Source organism: Phodopus roborovskii, unplaced genomic scaffold (assembly GCF_943737965.1).
Source record: "Phodopus roborovskii unplaced genomic scaffold, PHOROB, whole genome shotgun sequence".
In the NCBI taxonomy this organism is placed as follows: Eukaryota; Metazoa; Chordata; class Mammalia; order Rodentia; family Cricetidae; genus Phodopus; species Phodopus roborovskii.
The window spans coordinates 47,357,397-47,380,804 of record NW_026126418.1 but is presented as its reverse complement, the minus strand read 5'-3'; the positions used below and the strand labels follow the sequence as shown (position 1 = coordinate 47,380,804).

At 36.2% G+C, this 23,408-nt stretch overlaps 1 protein-coding gene across 1 annotated transcript; it reads left to right on the top strand.

Moving 5' to 3' along the window:
- The first annotated feature begins 214 nt into the window (after positions 1 to 214).
- Positions 215 to 729, top strand: LOC127222114 (60S ribosomal protein L23a). Its single transcript, XM_051184000.1, has one exon. The coding sequence runs from the start codon at positions 220 to 222 to the stop codon at positions 685 to 687; it is 468 nt and encodes a 155-aa protein (XP_051039957.1). The 5' UTR covers positions 215 to 219; the 3' UTR covers positions 688 to 729.
- Positions 730 to 23,408: the final 22,679 nt, after the last annotated feature.

Below are 23,408 nucleotides of genomic sequence, written 5' to 3'. Positions count from 1 at the left end.
TAATGGACTAAACCTCTGAAATTGTAAGCCACTTCCAACTAAATGTTTTCCTTTAGAAGAGTTGCTGTATTCATGGTGTCTCTTCACAGAAATAGAAACACTAAGACAACCATTTTTTTCTGAGTCTTTTTTTTTTCCTGATGCTTACCCATTATAAAATAGGAATTAAATAAACAGAAACATAAATTACAAAGTAGCTTTTAGCTTTTTTTCGCCAAGATGGCGCCGAAAGCGAAGAAGAAAGCTCCTGCCCCTCCCAAAACCGAAGCCAAAGCGAAGGCCTTGAAAGCCAAGAAGGCAGTGCTGAAAGGCGTCCACAGCCATAAAAAGAAGATCCGCACGTCACCCACCTTCCGTCGGCCCAAGACCCTGTGGCTCCGGAGGCAGCCCAAATACCCTCGGAAGAGCGCGCCCCAGAGAAACAAGCTTGACCACTATGCCATCATCAAATTCCCTCTGACCACTGAGTCAGCCATGAAGAAGATAGAAGACAACAACACACTTGTGTTCATTGTGGACGTCAAGGCCAACAAGCACCAGATCAAACAGGCTGTGAAGAAACTCTATGATATTGATGTGGCCAAAGTCAACACCCTCATAAGGCCTGACGGAGAGAAGAAGGCGTATGTTCGGTTGGCTCCTGATTATGATGCTCTGGATGTTGCCAACAAAATTGGGATCATTTAAACTGAGTCCAGCTGGCAAATCCAAATACACACTTTTTCACCATAAAAAAAAAGTAGCTTTTAAGTTTTTAAATAAATATATGAAGGTGAATTATAAACCTTTACTTATTTGGACTAAATTATGATTCTTTTTTTCTCATGTTGTATTGGTTTTCTAATGCTACCATTAAAAATCAACATGGACTTGGTGTTTTGCAAAACAAAAATACATTTCCCTATAGTTATGAAGGTTGACGTACAAGACAAAATTCTTGTCCTGGCAGCCACCTGCCACCTTGATTGTCTGTCCATATAGGATATTTGTGTGTGTGTGTGTGTGTGTGTATGTGTGTGTGTGTGTGTGTGTGTGTGTGTATGAGTGTATGTATGAGTGTGTGCATGTATATGTGTATGAATGTCTGTGGATTTGTGTGTGTATGTGTGTGTTTATGTGTGTGTTTATGTGTGTGTATGTGTGTGTGTGTGTGTGTGTGCACATGTGTACACTCATATGATCATATGCACACGTTCATTCACATCCCAGGTAACATGTCTTATTCAGGTAAGGACACAAATTGTTTTTTTACATTTCTACCTTTATAACTTTATTTAATCTCAAAATCTCTATGAGGCCATCATCTCCAAATAGTCCTATTATTGCTGGTGATGACTTAAACATTACAATTGCAAACATGGTTTATTGTATAAACATATGTTTATCTAATTCATCAAAAAAAAAAAAAAAAGAAGAAAAGAAAAATTTCTGAAGGTAGTTGTGGGAAACACTGATTGTTCCCTGATATTTGATTCTATGTCCTTCAGGAAACTTTGAAATTACATCACCCTTTCTGTTACAAGTCTGACCCATTTGATTATTAGATTCTGGATTCCTGAGAGGGTGCATTTTCAGGGCAAGTCTCTCCACATTTGTTTCTGTGCCACTTTGACTTTATATTTGCAATGAAAGAATTGCTGGACCAAAGCAGCCTGCATGGCTGGGTCTCCATGTATAGGGAAGCATCCTGACAAAGTTGCTTACAACTACAATGGACTTGTATGCATTTAGTTGAATCTCTTTTCATTACAATATTGTGGCAAACATATTCAAAACTGACCTCTAATAAATGATTTCTTTACCTCCAGGGTAAGAAAAAGGGTGACTTGCTTTTGCCAAGAAAATTTGGGAGAAATAAGAGCAGAGTCACCTTCTTGAATAGGCTACTTCCTATAGCAATGATTACTTCAGATTTTTCAGGATGTCTGGACAACATAATAATCTCAGATGATTGGCACTGAGAAAATTCATAGACAAAATCAATAATGCAAATAGTCAAACAATCAAATACATATCAGCTTAATTATCATAATGGACACAAGTGCAGAATTAATTCATTCAGAAAGTGCTCGTTTTTACATGGAGATGGAGATATGCACCCTTATCAATCTCTCAGATTTATGTATGCAGATAGTATGAATAAGGTGTATTCATTCATTTTCAAGGCACCTTTAGGCTTATAGAGATATCAGAAACACTGAATTTCCAAAGTAAAATTCTTATAGACCTGTAAGACATTAATTCAATGGATACTAAATTTATTATTGCATTGTAATTAAAGGTAGGGTCTTTGTTACAGAGGCCATCTCTGACCATTAAAACCACAACTGCTTAGCTTGTGCAACAAAATCCCAAGTCTCACAATTTCCACTTAGTTAACAAGGAAAACTAAGCTGAAGAAAGCATTGTTCTAGTGAAAATACTAACCCATCTTTAATCTAACATAATTTTTCACTCTCTCATCTACACCAAAACCATCTGTGTTTGCAGATGTGTAGAGGAAATACCAAACACAATGCATACAAGTAGGAAATTCCATGTGTGCAATGCTCATGTATCCTCACTGAAAAGAGACAGATATGGTTGAAATAGTTAAAGCTACAGACATGAAAAGAACTGAATGCTCCAGTGCTTAGACAGGGACTAACTAATGAATCACAGAATGGAATCTTCAAGCATGGCAAATTCAAAAAGAATCCTGTAACAAGTGTCACTGTTTTGTTTGGGGATTTGGACCCTAAATAAAACATCAGAGAATGTCTTTCTTACTCCAGGAAGGGAATGTCTCAAATAAATGATAAAGTACAATATTTTATCTATAGTAAAGAGAACATCACCGAATAATTTCACAAGTAAATAGTCTTTGCTTCTTGCTACTAAAATTCAAGAATCCATGGTCTCTTGTGAGTTGATTTGGTAACTGCGCATAATCACTGCTTTCCAAAAGGGTTCGAAAGAAGACTTCCTCGACATAATGCATTGGGTTTTATTCCTGATGGATTTTTCTAACATTGCTGTCTAATGTAACCTCCTTTTCCTTTTCTGACATCTCACTGCAAAAGGTGCACTGAGTCCTATAGCTACATTACCGTTACAGAGATGTGCAAAATAGAAGTTGAAGTTGTCCATTGTGAATAATGCTACTGTAGTTCAGATGGACAGCAGCTCTGTGGATTTCAGCACTTTCTGAGGAATGGTGTCCAGTAAATATATGAGCCTTGTTCCACCTCCACATGTTTCTCTAAATCAAACAGCCTGGATCTGACAAGGACAACTCACTCTGTCCAAAGTTTCTTTTCTCAGTTTTCTCACTATTGGGGAAAGAAACACAAACCTAGAAATATATTTTCTCTGATTTTCTTATTGCACAATATAATGATTAGGGCTTTTTGTTTTGGTTTGGCTTTTGTTCTTAAATTGCTAACATTCCCACTGACTGTTTTGGTTTCCCTTGGAAGTCAGTTTCAATGACAATTTCTAGTAGATGTGCTATTGCTCCTCAATGCTGGGAATTGTTGTTTTTTATAGGCACATCCTGTTTTCAGTAATTGGATGTACCACTAAGAAGTAAAACAAAAGATGAAACATTCTTCAAAGGAAGACAAATGGAATTAATATTCCAGTTGGATAATTACAACCCAGCAGCCGAAAAGAACCCCTTTCCTGTCCAATCCAGATTCTTGTGCAACATGGCTCTGTGACACTCACAGTCAACCTCCTTACACCCTGCAGGAGAATACTTTGCAAATCTGGTTAAAAATAATTTCTTCTAATGTTCAGAGTGACTATTTCATTGGTCCCTTCACAATCATCTACCACAATGCAGTCATGCTATAATCCATAGACCCAGAAACTAAGTAACAAGGAGGGCTCAAGAGGAGAATACATAATCTCCCTGAGAAGGAGATGGGATCAGGAGGGATCAGGTAGGGGGGATAAAGGAAGAAAGTATTGGGAGAGATGACTGGAGTAAAGGGACATTTAGAGTGAGGCAGAAACCTAGTCTTGATACTACCAGGAATCTGTAAGAAAAACTCCTAGTAATGGGGGATAAGGAGCCTGAACCAGACATTTTCTGTAACCAGTCCAGGTTTCCATTGGAGAAACTGGGACACCAATCCAGCCACAAAGCCGTCCACCTACAATCTGTCCTGCCAACAAAAGTTTGTGGGTATGGACAATCAATGACTGGTTCAACTTGAGAGGCATACCAAAAGAGGGAGCCTACCCTAAAACTGTCTGGAAGGTCAGAAACCAGAGTATGGATAGTCCAGAGATCTAGGATAGAACCAAACAGAACTGGCAAAAAAAAAAAATAGCTAAATGATTCCTAATGCTACTCTAAGATACTTGTGTATCTTAGAGATTGAACTGACAACCAGTGAGTCTGTATAGGTCTGATGTAGGGCCGCTGCATAGATGCTATGGTGGTATAGCTTGGTTCTAGTGGGACACATAACAGTGGGAGTAGAGGATGTCTCTGACTCTTTTGCTTGCTTTTGGGACCCATTTTTATATTACTTGGTTGCCTTAATATTAGGGGATGTTGCTATTCTTATTATAACTTGATATGACACATTTTGTTGAGACCCCTGAAAGGCCTGCCCTTTTCTGAAAGGAAAGAAGGAAAAGTGAATCTGAGAGAGAGATGAAGTGGAAGGCTGGGTGTGAGAAGGTGGTTAACTGCTTTCCAGAGGTAATATATGGAATTAATTCTTCTCTTCGGTTACTGCTTACTCTAAAGACAGTCATAGTATATATCTATATCACTGTGTCTTTTTCTTTAACTGTTTCTTAATTGTGTGTGTACTTGTGTGTTTACTGTCCTAATGGGATTCTGTAGAATGGTTATTTATATATATGTTTATTCATGTACTACCTGCATGTACATATATAATATATAATAATTACATAGTATTACATATCTAATTACATGTATTGTACACACACACGTACACACACATATCTATAAGATATATCTACAAGTATTCTGTTTCAATTCTTATAGACTAAAAATTATATTATATTCTGATATATGACTTGAGGGAAATATTCACACTGTAGTACTAAATATGTATTTTCCTTCCATAAATAATATGTTTGTGTTTCATCAGTTCCCATGATAGAGGTTAAAATCTCACCAAATATATCAATAATATTTCTATTTGGGCTTTTCTAAACACACACACACACACATACATACACACACATATACATATACATATATACATATACATATGTATGTGTGTGTATGTATGTGTGTGTGTTGTGTGTATGTGTTTTCAATTAATGTATATACTTATTACAAAATTATTGTTGTGTTTTTATTTGTTTACCATTGAATACTTGTTCTATCTTACTTAGGGATTCTAAATATCATGTCTATAAACAACTTGGAGAGGACAGGGTTTATTCTACATATACTTCCAGGTAACAGTCCATCATTAAAGGAAGTCAGAGGCAGGAACTCAAACCAGGAAGAAACTTGAAGGCTAGAGCAGCTCTAGAGGCCATGGAGAATTGGTGCATATTAGTTTGTTCCTTATGGCTTACTCAGCCTTCTTTCTTATAGAACCTAGGACCACTAGCCTACTGTAGTACCACACACTGGGCTGAGTCCACCTCTATAAATCACTAACTAAGGTACTTCCCTACAGGCTTGTGTATAGCTGGATATTATGGAGGCATTTTATCAATTGAAGTTTCCTCCTTTTGGATGACTCTGGCTTATGTCTAGTTGATATAAAACTAGTCAATACATTTGTTAAAAGCTCCAGTCATTAAAGATTAAAAATAATCCTTATCCTTATGAAACTGGCTTAGTGGTTAATACCACCGACTCCTGGCTACTGTAGAGGACTGGTGTTTGATTTCTAATAACAGCATGGCAGCTCACAATCATCTATAATTCCAGTTCCAGTGTATCCTATACTCTATTTATTCTGTGTGGGCACTGAACAAGCATTTCTTACACAGATATACATGAAGGAAACACATGCATACATGTAAAATTAAAATAAATGCAATCTTAAACAGATAATTCCTATAATTTAGTGACTAAAACAGGCAATAGATACAAATTTAAAGTGATCCCATGTCATACAAAGAACAAACAAGAGGGAGAATGCAAAGGTGTTTGAGAACATAGGCTGTTTTATACATAGCAGGGAGAAAGTCCACTCTGAGTAATCAGAAGTCTGGAAAGAAACAAGGGAGCATATGAACAAACTTTATATGCACTGAACTTCTAAGTAAGCTTCAAAGTTTTGTTTCTAATTATATATTTGATCAGGTACCAAAACCAAAACAGGGCTTCTGCTTTTATTTCCTATATGTATCATTTTCTTTAAAGAATGAAGTGCTTTTTCAATGACTGAATGTTTGACATTATATGTTTTATCCACCAGTTATGTATTGTCAGTGGTGAGTGAATTATATATCAAAACTTACATTTTGTATCTCTCAAAATGGCTTTAATTTATTTCTTATACATTTCTTTTTTTTTTTAATTCTTTTCTCCTACAATACACTCCAACTGAAGTTTTCCTCCATCCACTCCTAGTTCTCCTGACCCTCTACACTTTCCCCCAGATTCACTTCTCCCCATTTCCCTTCAGAAAAGAGAAAAATGTCCAGGGATATCAACCAAATATAACACATCAAGTTGTGATAAGACTAGGCATAAACCTTCATACTAAGGCTGAATAAGGCAACCTGGTAAGAGGAATAGGATCCCATGAACAGTCAGAACAGTCAGAGATACCACTAACTAGGATACAAAGCTACACAACCATAATGTATATGCAGAGGACATAGTCTAGACCCATGTAGACTCTGTGATTGTCTATGCAGTCTCTTTGAGCCCATATGAGCCCTGCTTAGTTGATTCTAAAGATTGTTTATTTTTTCAGTCATTTCCCTAATGATGTGAGATACTTTATTCCTCAAATACTTAAACAATTTTTTAAGCACATATTTATTGACCCGTTTCCGCCTTTGGGCTGATATACTCTTCATATATTTAACATTGTTTTAAAGTATATTTTAAACATTCTGAGATTTAAGATTCAAGTATACAAGACAAAAATTATGCACTGACCACAGTCACATGGTTCCAAGGTTCGTTTTTTGTCTTCTGTGCTCACAACATCCTCTGCTTGTGAGTTTCTCTAATCTTCTATGAGACCAGTTACTCCATTATGTTCTCTGTAGTGTCTGCTTGGGTATATATGCAAACATGAAGATAGCCAGGTATGTGAGGACAGAAGAAACACATGCTGGATGCAAATATTTTTAGTGTCATTTCAAGCATTAAAACTTTTAGTTAAATCTAATTTATTTTGCTCATATTTTCATGTCACATATAAGAAGACATTGTTATATACCAAGCCCTGAGACTCTGTTTCTATTTCTAACGATCCTTCCACTTTTAGTGTAGCAATTACCTTATTTATGCTGTTTGTAATGTGGTATGTAGGATTAAAATGATCCAATTTCATTACTGTTTCATGGATCCACTTTTTTGGTATCATATTAAATATTTATTCATTAATTGGGTTTTATCCTCTTGTCAAAAATAAGTTGATTAAACAGTTAATTTTTGAGATTTTAATTTTACTCCCTTGATACATATGTCTTCTCTTAAGCAAATATCACAGCAAGTTAATTACTCTCATAATAATTTTGGAAACTGAAATGTATTAGTTCTCCCACTTTGCTAATTTGTAATATTACTGCCCTTTCAAGTGGATTTTGATTATTGGCTAATTTATTTTACAAAGAAGATCCTATTACATTGACTTCAAACACCTAAACCCACACCTTCATCTTCATCTACCCAGCAATGTGGCTAATAAGAACTTCCACTTAAAATTTAACAAAAGCTTAAAAAAGGGATTTAGAAACAAAAGAAGAAAGACAAGCAAGGCTTCTTGCTAACAGCATTTTTCTGGGTTGGACTCTGTTTTGCCTAAGACAAGCAAAGACTTGTGCAGCTCATTTAAGAGACTCAGCATAAGCGGCAAAAAACTGCAAGGCTTTTAAAGAGTTCTGCTAGCAACTTAATGGTGTGTACAAGAGCTGGCAAAGGCAGTGACCACATCTCCAAACCGGCAGCATTGTGCTGGATGGTAGGGTAGACCAAGGCAATAAGGACAGCTCTCAGTTCTGGCAGGAAAAACACCTGCCACCATCTTGGATAGACCACGGCTAACACAGCTATGACTTTCATTTTAGCAATATTGTTGTTTACCAGATAAAAGACTTGTAGCCAGAAAAAGATAAAGATTTACAGTAAAGACAGATTCACATTAAGAAAAAGCACTAAAGGTTTACAGTGTGTTTTAAGTTATACATAGGCTTGGGAGAGAAAAAGAAAAAGGATAAAATAGTTTAAAAAAGAATAAAAAGACAGAACAGCTGGGTGTGGTGGCACATGCCTTTAATACCAGCACAGGGGAGACAGAGGCAAACAGATATCTGTGATTTCAAAGTAAATCTGGTATGCAGAGTGAATTCCAGGACAGAGAAATCCTGTCTCAAAAAACTAAAAGTAAAAGAAACAGAGTAATAAAAAAGCCACGTAAAGATGGAGAGAATCTGGAGACTGTTCGGTATTATATTGTCTGACTGCTGAGGAAATAACAACTATTAAAGGACATGCTGCTGGATTAATTCAATTTATATATTTTAAAAATGCTTTGACTTCAAAATTTATTGATACAATTTAAGGTCAATTTTGTGATGTGGATATTTCTCCTTTTGTTTAGGTATTTATATAGCTCATTTAGAAATGAAATATATAATGTAATACAGATTGTAGTTAATTACCTGTGATAGTCAAAACTTAGAGTTAAGTTAGTTGGGTTTTCAAGATACACAGAGATGTATTTGAGAAAGATGAGAATTCTTCAAACCTTTCAAAGGCCTACAGAATATGGCATTTAAAATGGTTCAGGGTTTTTCCTGACATTGAGGCACAACTGATCCTGGCAATACCGCCTGCATCAGAAAGGAGGCTGGACATTAAAGAAAAACATTATGGAGGTTGCCTCCAATATGGCAAGACTAGCCAGTTGGGCAAGATACTGTTTTTGTCAGTACTGTTTGACTTTATGCTGTGTAAACTGGACATGAAGGACCCACAGGAAAGTGACTTCAGATACAAGATGGACATTGCTACAGGGTTCCTGCTTCATGGAAGAGTCTGACAGACAGTCAGTCTGCAGGACACATAGAAAAGTGACTGACAAACTTCTAATACAGATGGACAGTTTAGTTTCTTCCTTTGCTGAGGAGTATGCTAGACAAACTATGGCCTATAGGCTGAAGATGGAACATTACAGAAGAACTTCAGGTGACTGACAAGGCAAGATGTCTCTGTCATTTCTAGAGTTTATATATTATCCTTCTGTGGTCTTTGAGGGAGTTAAAGACAAATAGTTATGGTTATAGTTTTCCTTAGATAGGATTAAAGATAAGTTACATATAGGACTTCAGACTCACAAAGATAGAATAGATGATGGAATAATTTATTCAAATCTTGCTAAATGTTAATGGACTAAATATTAACTGTGAATCTTATTTGATCACTGTTGTGTGATATATTTTGCTATGTTAAGGTTAAAACCCTTTTTATTTAGACAGAAAAGAGGAGATGATGGGAGATGTCCTTCTGTAAAAATGTTTCTCATACTGGTTAAAGAATAAAGCACTGTTGGCCACTAGGAAAGCAAGATAGGCGGGACTAGGAGACAAGGAGGATTCGAGGAAGTAGTAGGGAGGAGTCAGCATGGAGAGACTGGAGAGGACAGACGTCCAGGCCCACTCTCTGATAAGATAAGACCACGTGAAAATATTTAGATTAATAGAAATGGGTTAATAATTAAGACAGAGCTAGCCAATAAGAAACTATTACCTGGCAACAGCATTATATCTAATACAGAGTCTCTGTGTGTTAATTGGGACTGGCGCCACAGTGAGACGAGGCTGGCTGAAAACCCTTACTCGTAACAGCTAATTTATTTTACAAAAGAAGATCCTATTATATTGACTTCAAACACCTAAACTCATACCTTTGTCTTATCTACCCAGCTCCCAGAGATAACAGGGGTGCCATAAGATGCAGCAGGAAGTGACATCTGTGCTGTATCTGTTACAATTCTATAAGAGTTTTTATATCACCTGGTTCCTCAAAGAAGCTAGTGGGTCTTCCTAAGGTTGATCTGAATCTATGATAAAGTTTATACTCTTTTCTGAGTATAAAACTCTTTTATTTTTTTTTCTTCCAAGGAAGTAGCCCATTTCACAGAACTTTAGTATGCAAGAAGCCTTGAGTTCTATCTGAAGCAATAAAAAGCTAAATGAATAAATAACATATATTTTATCATTTCTTAAATGTTTCAGAGTTTGTCCTTTTCTGGAAATCATCAAGTTGACTTAAATTATCAAATTAACAAAACTTTAATTTATTTTTAACCTATTTTTCCTCTGACAGGTCTTCAAGAATGTTGTTACACTTCTGATTCTAAAAACTTGAGTTCATATTCATCATTTATTAGTCAATCATGCCACACATATGAAAATCCAGAATACTGGAAATATTTGCCTTGAGCAGGGCCCTATAAACAGGGAAAATTGGTAAGAGATGAGATCCTGTTCTCCAAAGGGAAGATGCTCAATCAACTCCAATGATGCCTGGGTGTAAATACCCATATTGTCCAAGATTCCCTAGTAAAACCTCTTATTAAACTACTAAAAATAGCCATCAAAGTGCCTCAGCTGACTTTTGACATAACAAGAAAAATGAATATTTTTCTTTAATAAGGAGGTTTTGTACTTTACCTTAATTAATCACACAGGATTCTTCACTAAATGAATATATACAGTAACTGTGATGATTTGTTAGGATTAGCACACACAGACTTGGTCCATAGGTGATTGCCGTTTGGGAAGGACTGAGAGGTATGGCCTTGTTACAAAGATATGTCACAAGGTAATGTCTTCGAGGTTTCAAAAGCATCTGGCTGCCCCTGGTACACATTTCTGACCCCTGCTTGTGGATCAAGACATGAGGTCTCAGTTGCTGCTAAAGCCACCTGTCACTATGTGTTTGCTCTGCCATCATAAATGCTAGTCCTCTGAAAAAGTAAGATTAGTCAAACTCTTTTATAATTTGACCTTGTCATGGGGTTTTAAACTTAAACAGTAATCAATGTAAACATCAATATCTCAAAGCCAATGAATTACTCTAGTCATACACAGCCTTTGAAATTACCTGTACATGGTTTAACAACATGGCCTCATCCTAAAGTTACAATCATGGAAGACTCAAAGCATACATCTCTAGATAAAGTTTATGATATGCAAATATCAAGGGTATATACATATATATATATATATACATATATATAATAGCAGCTAAATTAATACTGGTATATGAGTATAGATATCTTTTGAAGTTTCCTTTGCAGGGTAGATAATGGAAGCTTCCTAATACCTTTTCAGGGTAGATAATGGGCTACCTCATTCAGATAAAAATAACTTAAAAGTTATTATCCAAAATAAACCTACTTTGTTAATGGAATAATTTGGAATTTTCTGGCAATGTTTTCTGAACTTGGGTCACTCCTGTAACATACTACTATACAAAGTAGAAGGAAGTTACTATTTAGGTGCAATATTTTATTGATGCCTATTACTGCTCCTATTTGCAGGTGGAAGAGAGCCAGGACACTCATATTTATATACTGATAAAAAGCTAAACTATCTTCAAACCAGGAAAAAGGATATGTTAAAATCTTAAATACTCTTATATGTTCTCTTAATATCTCTTAATACTCTTAAATAATCATAAATGTTCTCTTTATTATTCCAGCAGCAAATTTAACCTTGCCTTATATTGTTTTATTAATTACTTTTGGTTAGGCACTACTGGTATGCAGTGCTTATAACCATATACAATCTTCCCTTTAATCTTCAATCCCTGGATTTCTTCATAAAATTGTCTTTTTTAAACCTTGCCATGATGGAAGATATCCTTCTGTATGCTGTGAATATGCTTCTCTTATTAATTGATGAATAAAAGCTGATTCTCAGTAGCCAGACAGGAAGTATAGGCAGGGCTACCAGATGAGGAGAATTCTGAGAAGAGGAGAGATGGAGAAACAGTTGGGAGAAAGATGCCATGTAGCTGCTGAAAGATTAACGTGCTGGAGCATTACAAGTAAGCCACATAGCCTTGAGGCAATACATAGTTTAATAGAAATGAGTTAGTAATTAAGAGAGAGCTAAACAATAAGAAGCAATTGGCCAAGCAGTTTATAATTAATATAAGTCTCTGTGTGTTTATTTGGGACTAACCAGCTGTGGGACCAGGCAGAAAAGAAAATTCCATCTCCATTGCTATATTCTCAATAAATGACTATCAGTATAGTTTAGCAGGGTGAACTATTACCTCTTTCCAATAACAAGACACACATGGATGGCTCACCTGGGACAGGCCTCACCATGCTTTTCTTGGCTCTTGACATTTCTTGGGCCATTGCTGGAATAAGCATCATACTCATTTACTTCTTTATTTTCAATCTTGTAAATTTTGTACCTTCTAAAATATGTGACAAATTCAAACAGAAATTCTATTCAACTTCTTCAATAAGTAGCTAAAGGAGGGAGAGTTTTGGAGCCTCTCTTAGGCAGGTATAATGCCCCTCACTAGTGTAGAAGAAGTTATGAAGTTTATTTCACCTTTCAGCTCTCCAAGTATATTCTGAGACCCACAGCTAGCAGGGTGTTACAGCACAAGGACAGGGTATAAAGAAACAAGAATCAAGATTAACACACATAAGGGCTAATTGCCACAGGAAAACTGGCAAACCTTGTGTACCAGGATTATGTATATCAAAGCATAGAATTTCTGAAGAAAAAAACGGAGTCTGAATATCTATATGCAAGAAAAAATGAGTGATGAGTTAATGCCCTATAAAGATTGATAATGTGGGCTGTGGGCTTTGCATCTGAGACCTATCTCAACTAACTTCAGTTCTAGGGAGTGTTGGTCTCATGTTTAAAGAACTTCCTCTAATTCTATTACTATCCATATGCCCATTGTCTATTCTTTGTCCATTTAATAACTTGGCAACAATAGTCTATGCTCCAAGGATGAAGGCCAATGAGTATAAGATTTGCTTTGTAGTTCAAAAGGAAGTATATTCTGTTTTCACATAGATGGAATTTCTTATGGATGCCTGTTAGGTCTCCTGTTTATACTGTTGTTCAAATCTCTCTTTTGCTTAAATGACCCATTTCTTATTAAAAGTGGATCATTGAATTATATCTTGGTGAAGAATTATATATATTTCTATGGAATCTTTGTGCTTCTCTGTTATTAGGTATATAACAGATGTATACATGTTTATTCTATTCTCATAATAGATTGAACTTTATACCACTAGAAATTACCTCCTTATACTTATTAACATAATTTTAAAGTCTGTACTATATATCACAATTACACCCTTCAATAGCCTATCCATATTTCTTACAATTGCTACTACATACTATATTTGTCTTAGTTAGGGACTCTACTGATGTGAACAGACATTATGTCCATGGCAACTCTTATAAAAGAAAACAATTAATTGATACAGGCTTACAGTTCCAGAGGACTAGTCCATTATTGCATAGTAAGAAACATGGCAGCATGCATGGTGCTGGAAAAGGAGATGAGAAATATTCGTCTTGAGACAAAGGTAGCAGAAGTTACCCCACACTGGGCAAAACTTGAGCATATGAGACTTCAAAGAACATCACCCCTCTCCCCCACAGTAACACATTTCCTCCAACAAAGCCATACCTCTTAAAAGCATCCCTCCCGTTTACCAAGCATTTAAACACATAAGTCTAAGAGGCCATATGTATTCAAATCACCACATCCCACTCCCTAGACCCCATAGGCTTGTAGACATAACAAAACAAAATGCATTTAGTCCAACGTGAAAAGTCCCCAGAGTCTACCAAAATCTCAACAGTGTTTAAAAGTCCAAATTAAGTCTCCTCTAAGATTCTTACATCTTAAGTATAATCCCATATAAAATCAAAAAAGAAAAAAAAACAGATCACATACTTCTAATATAATGGCACAGGATATATATTATCATTCCAAAATGGATGAAAGGGATGATAGTGAGGAATTATTGGACAAAAGCAAGACAAAAATCAGGAAGACAAATGTCAAAATGCTGTTCAGATCACCAATTCCTTTCAGTTTTCTTGACTGCAACACATTTCTTTCTCCTAGTTGTTTCCTTTCCATGTTAGCAGCTTTCCTCCACATGTATCTCACAGTTCTGGCATTTCTCACATCTTGAGGTCTCTAAGGCAATTCAGGATTCACTTTCACAACTTTACACAATGGTCTCCATGTAGGAACACCCTGACAAACACCTGGACTTTGTGGCTTTTTGTAGTCATGAAGGAGACTCTATAACCCCTTTCATTTATCCTTGACTCTAAAACCAGAACCACATGGCCAAAATTTCCAAGCTCTCTTGCTTGCTGGGGCTGGAATATGGCCCACTTGTTCAACTACATATTCACCAGCTTTCTGTTTTTGATGGTTTCCTTCACTGACTAAGCTTGGTTGTCCTGAAATTTTCTCTTTAGACCAGGCTGGCTGGCCTTGAACTCAGAATCTGCCTGCCTCTGTCTTCCAAGTGCTGGGATGAAAGGTGTGCTTCAACGTGCCTGGCCCTAATTTTTCATTTAATTACTTTACACTTTTTCTTTATTCTTTTTACAAGTTGGAAGCTTAGCTAGGTGGGGTCTTGCCCTGAGGTCGCCACTCCCTTTATTCCATTTATTAATCTGTTTATCTCCTTAAAACAGGATTTAGCTCCATTTTACTTTCTAGCACCCCGTTTCACTTCAATTTTTACATTTTTAAAAAAATTTTACTTGCTCAGTTTGCTCATTTTCATTATAAATCTTCATAAGAGTAAACATAAATAACCATACAACGATGTCAATACTAGGTTGTTTTGAGATTTCCTCTGCCAACATAATTAATCCAAATCTCTTCACTTTAGCCTCAGGCAGACACTTTAGACATGGACAAAAAGAAGGCAGATTCTTTGCCAAAATATTATAAGAGTCTCCAGGCAACATACTAAAATTCTTGTTCCTCTAAACCACTTGAGCCAGGCCCCACAATTCAAATCACCCTCAGAATCACTGTCTTCAATGTTCCAAATGTTATGGCCCATTAAGCAATGCTAAAGCATTCCACTGCTGTACTAACCAGAAGTCCAAATTCCTACAATCAAAAGCTTGTCGAGCGCTATCACAAAATATCCCAGTCCCTGGTATTAAGTTCTGTCTTAGTTAAGGTTTCCACTACTGTGAAGAGACACCATGTTCATGGCAACTCTTATAAAGGAAAACATTTAGCGGGGGCTGGCTTTTCAGTTTCAGAGTTGTCATCATGGTGGAAATTTAAAAGCATGCATGGTGCTGGAGAAGCAACTCAGAGTTTTTCATCTATAACTGCAGCAGCATCAGGACACTGTCTCACATTGGGTGTAGCTTGTGCATATGAGACTTCAAAGCCTATCCCTTCAGTGACACACTTCTTCCAACAAGACCATACCTCTTCCAACAAGGCTATCTACCTAAAAGTATCACACCCTATGTCCCAAGAATTCAAACACATGAGTCTATGGGGGCCATACCTATTCAAACCACTGCAATATGTTTCCATATTCTTGACTTCTAAAGCTAATTTGTACTTTTGTATCTAAAATGTGTATCCTAAGAGATGAAAGAGATGGATTTATACTGTCTGACATTTGGGCTGTTTATATTTATATATTGCTTATACTTTTTCCTCCTTCAGATAATGGGGTTTCTCAGACCCTCAGATTGTCCTTGGTAGCAGTCAGCACAGGTAGGAGTGATAATATAGTGGTTCAAACAAGTCTTCATTTTCTTCCAGAAGAAAAAGTGTTCTGTAAACAAAGTCCATTTTTAGTCAGAATCTTCCAATCCATTCCTCCTCATTTTCAAATGATCACTTTTAACTAGTGTTCAGGGATTTTTCGTTCCACTAACAGCTTTCTTTGTCTGGGCCTCTGAGCAGTGTTGAAGGCCCATTTACTTCTATTTATCTTTGCCATTCCCTTCAGGGTATTGTGCCAAGTTTCACAGCTCACTTCTTGTGGTCTCTCATCAAGACCTTGTCAGGGACGGGATATGTCTTTCTCCTGTTCTGTTTCAGGCTTTTGCTTCACACTATTGCTTGTTTCTTTAGACAGGAGTTTTGCTGGAGGAGAGATTGAATAACAGGTTGCCAAAAATAGAACACAAAGAACAATAGATGTGCATACTCAGGGACTAAAACAATATAAATGTAATTGGATTTGACTAATGGTAAAGCTAAAAATTCAGTGATGGGGGCAGACTCCAGATGGAACATCTCAGGGCCATGAAAATGAGATGATGTAAAGAATACATTGTTAGTGGTCAACTAACCAGTCAGATAAAGTAACTTCAAAATTGTCCTTATCAAGAAAAATAATGTGCATAATGCTGTCATTCTTTCTTCTACTGAACTTCCCAACTTTAGGTGTAATTACACTCCTATACCTATTTGTGCATTTGTGCATCTATTTAGAACAGACTGAATTCTGGGAAAAGTGGTGTTCAAGAAGAAAGCCAAACCCCTTTTCTGTAAGTACCCAGCATGGAGGAAACACAAAGGAGGGAATGGCTGGAAAAAAGAACAATGTGAGCCTTGTGCTACTAGACTGGGGTCATTGCTACTCATCTTTGCTCTGCGCTTGTGAAAAAGTCTATGGGCTTCCTTCCCTGTCTGATCCTATTGAAGTCTTGATCACTTATTCCACTCTTGTGTCCCACATGATTTCTTCTCTTTGGGATAACTAAGACCACTGCTGAAGTGGGTGACAGGAAAAACTAGAGATCTCCATGTGGCTCTCTTGTCAGCCTTCACTTCTGAAGCATGCCCTTTAGATTTGCAGTATGTAGTCTATGTCTGCATTTTCACAAGAAGCATCTTTCTTTAGCTTTGGTGGTGCCTGCACAAGAATCTTTCTGGCAGCTCTAGCTGACCCCAACCTGAACAATTCATGTACCTTTCAATAGTACTAATGCCTCAGCTGCATCTTGGTGGTGGGATTCCTATCTAGGCTTCTCTTTTTCTTTACCTCGTCCTCTTACAGGAATAGGAATACTGTGAAGTAATGTCTCTTATCCAGACTTCTGCTCATCTGATCACACAGATATAGATTCTAATGTGCTATCTTATTTGGAAATCTCATTTTATATGTATTTTAAAAGTTTAAGACAAGAAATACGAGGAGATACATATTCATAGCTTTGGTGTGTTAATCCTCCAATTTATCATTTGTGGTCCACTTCATTTATTCCTATGGATTCATATGACTGGATTAAGCTTCCATCTGTAGTCATTTCCTTCATCCAATACTACTTCACATTCATCCATCTGTTTCCTTGTATTTTACAATAAGTTAATTTCTATATGTTATAGGTCCAACAATGCTATATATATATGCATATGCATCTTTCTCAGAGACTGTTTTTCTTCATTATTTTTCTCTGTTTTTTTTCAGTATGCATAATATATACTAATCTATGTTCAAGTTTTCTAAATTTTTTTCCTAAAAGAAAGTTTTTTTTTTAAGAAAAATATTATTCTTCAAAAAACTGTGCAGGATATATATACTAATAATAGATAGGTTAGACTTCATAACAATTTTATTATAATTAAAAAGAAGACATTCATAACAATAAAAGGATCACTATATCAGGTGAAATTTTCATTTCATTTATTGTACTTCCAAACTCTGTAATTTATTTAATATAATAATTTCTACTAATTCCATACTGTCATCACAGCTTTCTTTACTTCTTTCTTTCATAGCTACATTATTTTTTGTTTGGGATGTTTTTCATGTAAATATTTGAACATATTTTCTATTGCCCAATTCCACACATATCCTTTGCACTTTCTGCCTACCTAACTTATATTCTATCATTTATCTATCCATCTATCACCTAACCTGTCATATCTGTTATCTATCTGTTATCATCTACCTACCTTTCAAACTAAAGAAAACACAATAAAAATTAAAACAAGCACAAAACAATAAGATAAAAAAAATCAAAGCAAAATTCCCAACCCTTTAAAAGTTATGGACTCTGTTTTATATTTGCCAGCTACTCCTGTATATGGGCCCTGCCCTGAAGTGTGGTTATTAAGCCATGTGACACCCTGCTTCCTACCAGACATCAATGGAAAACAACTTCTTGGAGGTAAGATTTGTGTTTACTTATTTTTCTCAGCTCTGGGATTTTGTCTGGTGTGAATATATGTAAGTTCTGTGTAGACTGTCATGTCTCTGTGAGTAGACATATACATCAGTCCTTTTATGTCTAGAAGGTACTATTTCTTTGGAGTCATCTACCACTTCTGTCTCTTATAATTGTTCTGCTTCCTCTTCTTCAGAGATATGTGAGCCTCGATAAGAGGGGTTTGAAAAATATCACCCAATTAGGGCTGAGTAAATATCATCAAGTTGTGGGTGTCCTTGTTGATTTCCACCCACTGAAATAAGAAGGCTGAATGATGATTTATGTGATCTATCTGTATAGTAATATGTTATTAGGAGTCATTTTATTGCTATGTTCCTCTAGCAAAATAACAGTAGTAGGTGCCCCCCTAATCCCCATGGTCTATTTAGCCCCAAGTTCTTGTCTGCTTTAGCAATATCAGGTATGTGTTGGACAGAGTGGGCCTTAAAGCCAATCAAAAAAATTGTTGGTTTCTCCCAGACTATTTGTGGGACTATTTCATCAGTATACCTTGCAGGCAAGATGCTGTTGTGGGATGAATGTTTGTAGTTATGTGATACTGATAATTACTTTTCTTCTCTAATAATATGCAGATATGGAGAACACTTTCCAGCACCATAAAGTGTCAGTAGGGATGAATTTTTTAGTGGATATCAGCTCAGTTTCTCCACATTTAGTGATTTAAGTAAGTAGTTTTTAAGTAATAAGGTAATATCATAATGTTGTGGAGAGTAACTAATAGTCTTGGCAATAGCCTGTGATATTTGAGCATGCAGTTATCTATGAGATCTCTTTGGGCAACTACTAAACAAGGTGTAACTCATTTCTGGCACTGGTAGTTTCACTTGCTTTAATAATGATTTCATTTAGTTATTTGCACACACTTCCAACAGATACTTTGAAGTGCATGTTTATTATAGCAAATTTCTGTTTTATCTTACATTCAACTTTTTTATCTATATTTGTTCTAGCTTTGGCTTATGGATTCCCATTTTTCTACATGCTTCATATTTGTGCTGGTAACTGAACACTTTAGTTTGTAAATTGCAGCAATTCTGTTTCTTTTCTCTTCCCTTCCAGACTTGCTATTATTTTCATCTTTGTTCTGCAAGTAGGTGTGTTATATTAGTGAAGTCTGTACAATGTTGATTTTCATAGGCAAATCCATTCAAATTTGAAAGCTTAAAAATACAGTGTCCAATGTCTGTGTTCAAGATTTTTTTTGGCTCCAAAACAGCTCTTCCCAGCTGTCTCCTCCTCATTTCTTTCCAACAAAATAGCTACTTTATAGTTTATCATGATTTTCCCTTAAATCTTGGGAATGTGCATCATTTGTTTTTCATAAAAATGTTCACTATTTGAGGCACAATTGTGATGCTTGATTAGTTTTGTTGTGTTGCACATGATGTTAGTTTATTCAAAGAATGAGTCCTAGTTCTCTGTTGCATATATTACCTATGGAGATAATATTTAGCTAAGTATCTCCTGCTGCAGACAAGGATATTGGGACTTAGAAAGCTGGATCCCAAAAATAGCACTTAGACATCGAATTAGCACCCAAACAACAGCAAAGGAAGGGAAGGGTTTTCTACCAGGTTACCTTTTCTATCTCAAGACCACATCAGCTAAAGAAAGAACAACTGTATTCAATTTTTACAACAATGTCGTTTAAAAGGAAAGATGAAACTCTTATCACAGTAGGACAGACAAAACACATAAGACATGCCTAGAGGTTTTGTCCCAGATTCTGCTGATTTTCTGAACTTGTTTCCTCACCTATTAATCATTTACTATTGGATATAAACTTATCTAAATTCTCCCCCCCCTCTCTCTCTCTCACACACACACACACATGATGGGAGATGTTATTCTGTAAATGTTTCTCATACTTGTTAATGAATAAAGAACTGATGGCGAATTGGAAAAGAAGATAGGAGGGACTAGGAGCAAGGAGGAAAGAGGAAGAAGTAGGAAGGAGTCAAGATGGAGAGTCTGGAGAGTGCAGGATGCCAGCAGGCTCTCAGGTATGACCACATGGAAATACATAGATTAATACAAATGGGTTAATAATTAAGATAGAGCTAGCCGAATATTTATAAATAAGATAAGCCTTTGAGTGGTTATTTGGGAACTGACAGGAGAGAAAAACACTTCCAGCTACAAGTGACTGTGCAATAGGAAGGTGATCTTGCAGCTTTTTAGGCACCATGAGTTCTCTCTCAAATATACTCCTACCATGTCATCCCCCATGTTATGATGAAATAGTGGAAAGTGCTTACAGGATTGGGTGTGGGTCAGTTTGCATACTCTACTCCCAATATTGTGGGCTAAATAAAGCTTTTTCCTTTAAACTCTACTATGTTTTGAGTAAACAGACTCCTACACAGTCAATGTCTGAATTCTTAGCTACCATGATATATTATTCTATACTTATAATGTATGAAATACTATAGGCTTCCAAAGTATTTTGCACTCTGATAGTGTGAGATGTTCATCTGTTTTTTTTTTTTAATGTTTTTATTTTTTTATCTTCTGAGTGTTTTGCATACATGTATGTCTATATGCCATATGTGTGCCTGGTGCATGTCGGCACAGAAGAGTGCATTAGATGCTCAGAACTAGAGTTAGAGATGGTTGTGAGTACAGATGCCATGTGGTAGATATCTAGATTTCAGCCTGGGTTCTCTGAAAGAACAGCCAGTGTTCATAATCATTAAACCATCTCTCAATCCACAATAATGTTTGCTTTTATATTGGTATGCCTAATTTGGTTCTTCATATTTCCACATAAATCTAGAAAATACATATGGACAAACACAAAAGTTTCATAAATCTGTCAAAGTGATTAAATCAGATAGTTGTTTGCAACTCATAAGTAAAAATATCCAAATCAAAATATTTTATGAAGATACAGATATATATATAGGTTAAGAAGAGATATTTTAGTTTGATATCCTTACATGCAGAGTGATATTGAAAATTTGAATAAAATAATCAGTGGACTGCTTCTTTGTTTCCATATATGTAAACATATTTAACATAAAGAATTCAGTTCACTTCTGTCCTGAAGCCTCACAAGTGATGATTTAGCATGTTGTACATGTAGCTAATTACATGTTAAGAAGGACCCATCAGCCACCAGAGCCTATAACTATTCTTTGTAATTTTGTGCAAACAAGTCTTATTTCTCCAGTACGAGTTCTCTAAGAGCAAAGAATCTGTGCGATTCTTTTTATCCCCCTAGGCTAAGACACCTTGTGTTTTGTGAAGTCCTCAAAATATTGAAATGTCCAAAACAAATGCATTTATGTCATTGGAAGTTTTCTATGTATTCCCCACCTAGTTTTGGTATAGTGTTCAATAGACAGATTTCTTTGCAACTGACTACCCTGCGTTTTCTACTACTTGGGGGGAGTACTAGTTTATTAAGAGAAGAACTATGGCTACTGGGGAAGAGTTCCTATACAAGCCTTCAAAGAGCCCTCAGAGGAGTAGGAATGCAGAAAGCAATGCTCAGGTGACATACCTTTGGTTTTCCTCATACCTTCACAACATGCCAACAGTACACTAAAGGATGCAAACCACAAAACAGACATATTGTGATTATCTGTAAACATTAGAGGATTCAGTATCGAGATGCACTGCCTCCACCAGGACTCCAAGCCGTCAACATGTAAGTACATTAGAAGCTGACACTTGCAGCAGACTTTGCTGAATCGCTGGCAGCGCCAACATCTGATCGATATGCATGTTCACCAGCCAAGCTGACTAGTACATCTGTTCTGTGAAGAAACATACATTCTGCCTGTAGTACAATCAGTGTAATTAAAAATTAACATGCATTAATTGTTCGAGCTGATGTAAACAGCTGATGTTCCACTTAGCACTGTCTTCTGTACATATCATTAGGCAAAGCCAAATATTGTTAAGTAAACTGGCAGCGCTTACAAAAAGCAGAGAAATAAGAAACTAATTCCAACTAAATAAACTGACACTGTATTATAAGTTGAATTAAAACGATTAAGCAGAGCCAGATTAAGCTCTGGATTTTCAGAGAAAGACAATTATAAAAGTCATACTTAATTATTGAAATCTTATTTTGGCAAGCATACTTAGGCTCAGCCTAAAATAGTGTTGCAGCATGCTCCATTCAGTTTTGGAAGAGTAGAAATGATCTCTAGGAAGTGATTCAGGACTGTTGAAGTACATTGTGGGATGGTATCATTCACTGCTATGCCATCATTGCACTCTCACGAGAGACCCCTATCAGACACATGTGTGGAACCTCAGTTAGTGTCAGCAGGATATTTCATGCTTCATCCTGAAAAGAGATACACACTTTATGACTTAAGTTATTCTCTCCTTTTCTCTCCATCCTTAGCTTTATTTCCCTCCTCTCTCTTTCCCTCCCTCTCATGTCATACAAAAATGATTTCTCCATCTTGTTTCAAAGACAGAAAAAAAAAAAAAAAAAGAGCCCAACATGAATCTGTGCTACGAGGCAGCTCCCAATATGGCCAGAGGTAGTTGTATAGTTACAGATGGCCTGGGACACTCAGTTGGTTAGGGCCTGAGGCTCTTTCTCCAGGAATGAAGCTGTCCCTGGAAGTAACTGACCTATCACTAGCAAGTCCAATGTAAATCTTTATTTTAAGATGATTTATTAGGCATTTTTTCATCATGTTTAAAATTAAGAAAACAAAAGGACCAATAAATATGATTTCAGAAAGAGCATCCCCAATGAAATTAACTAGTTATTAATTCTGGTTTGACCTATTTCCCCATTTGACTTTTGTCACAATTACTAAGTCATTACAAAGAGAATAACTAAAAGTTCCTTCAACTCATTGCCATGAAATCCAGAAGCTTCAGTGCAACTGCATAGTGATGGATTTGAGTCGGCACCCATATTGTTTATTCATAATTATGTAACATTCACCCAAAAGTCAGACAATTCCATGCATTAAATGGTGATATAAGACAAACTGAATCTACTCATACTGACTGTATCAGGTGTGTTA

Bases quoted from the DNA above. Each gene is read 5' to 3' on its own strand.
- LOC127222114 (XM_051184000.1), top strand. From the start codon at position 220: ATGGCGCCGAAAGCGAAGAAGAAAGCTCCTGCCCCTCCCAAAACCGAA.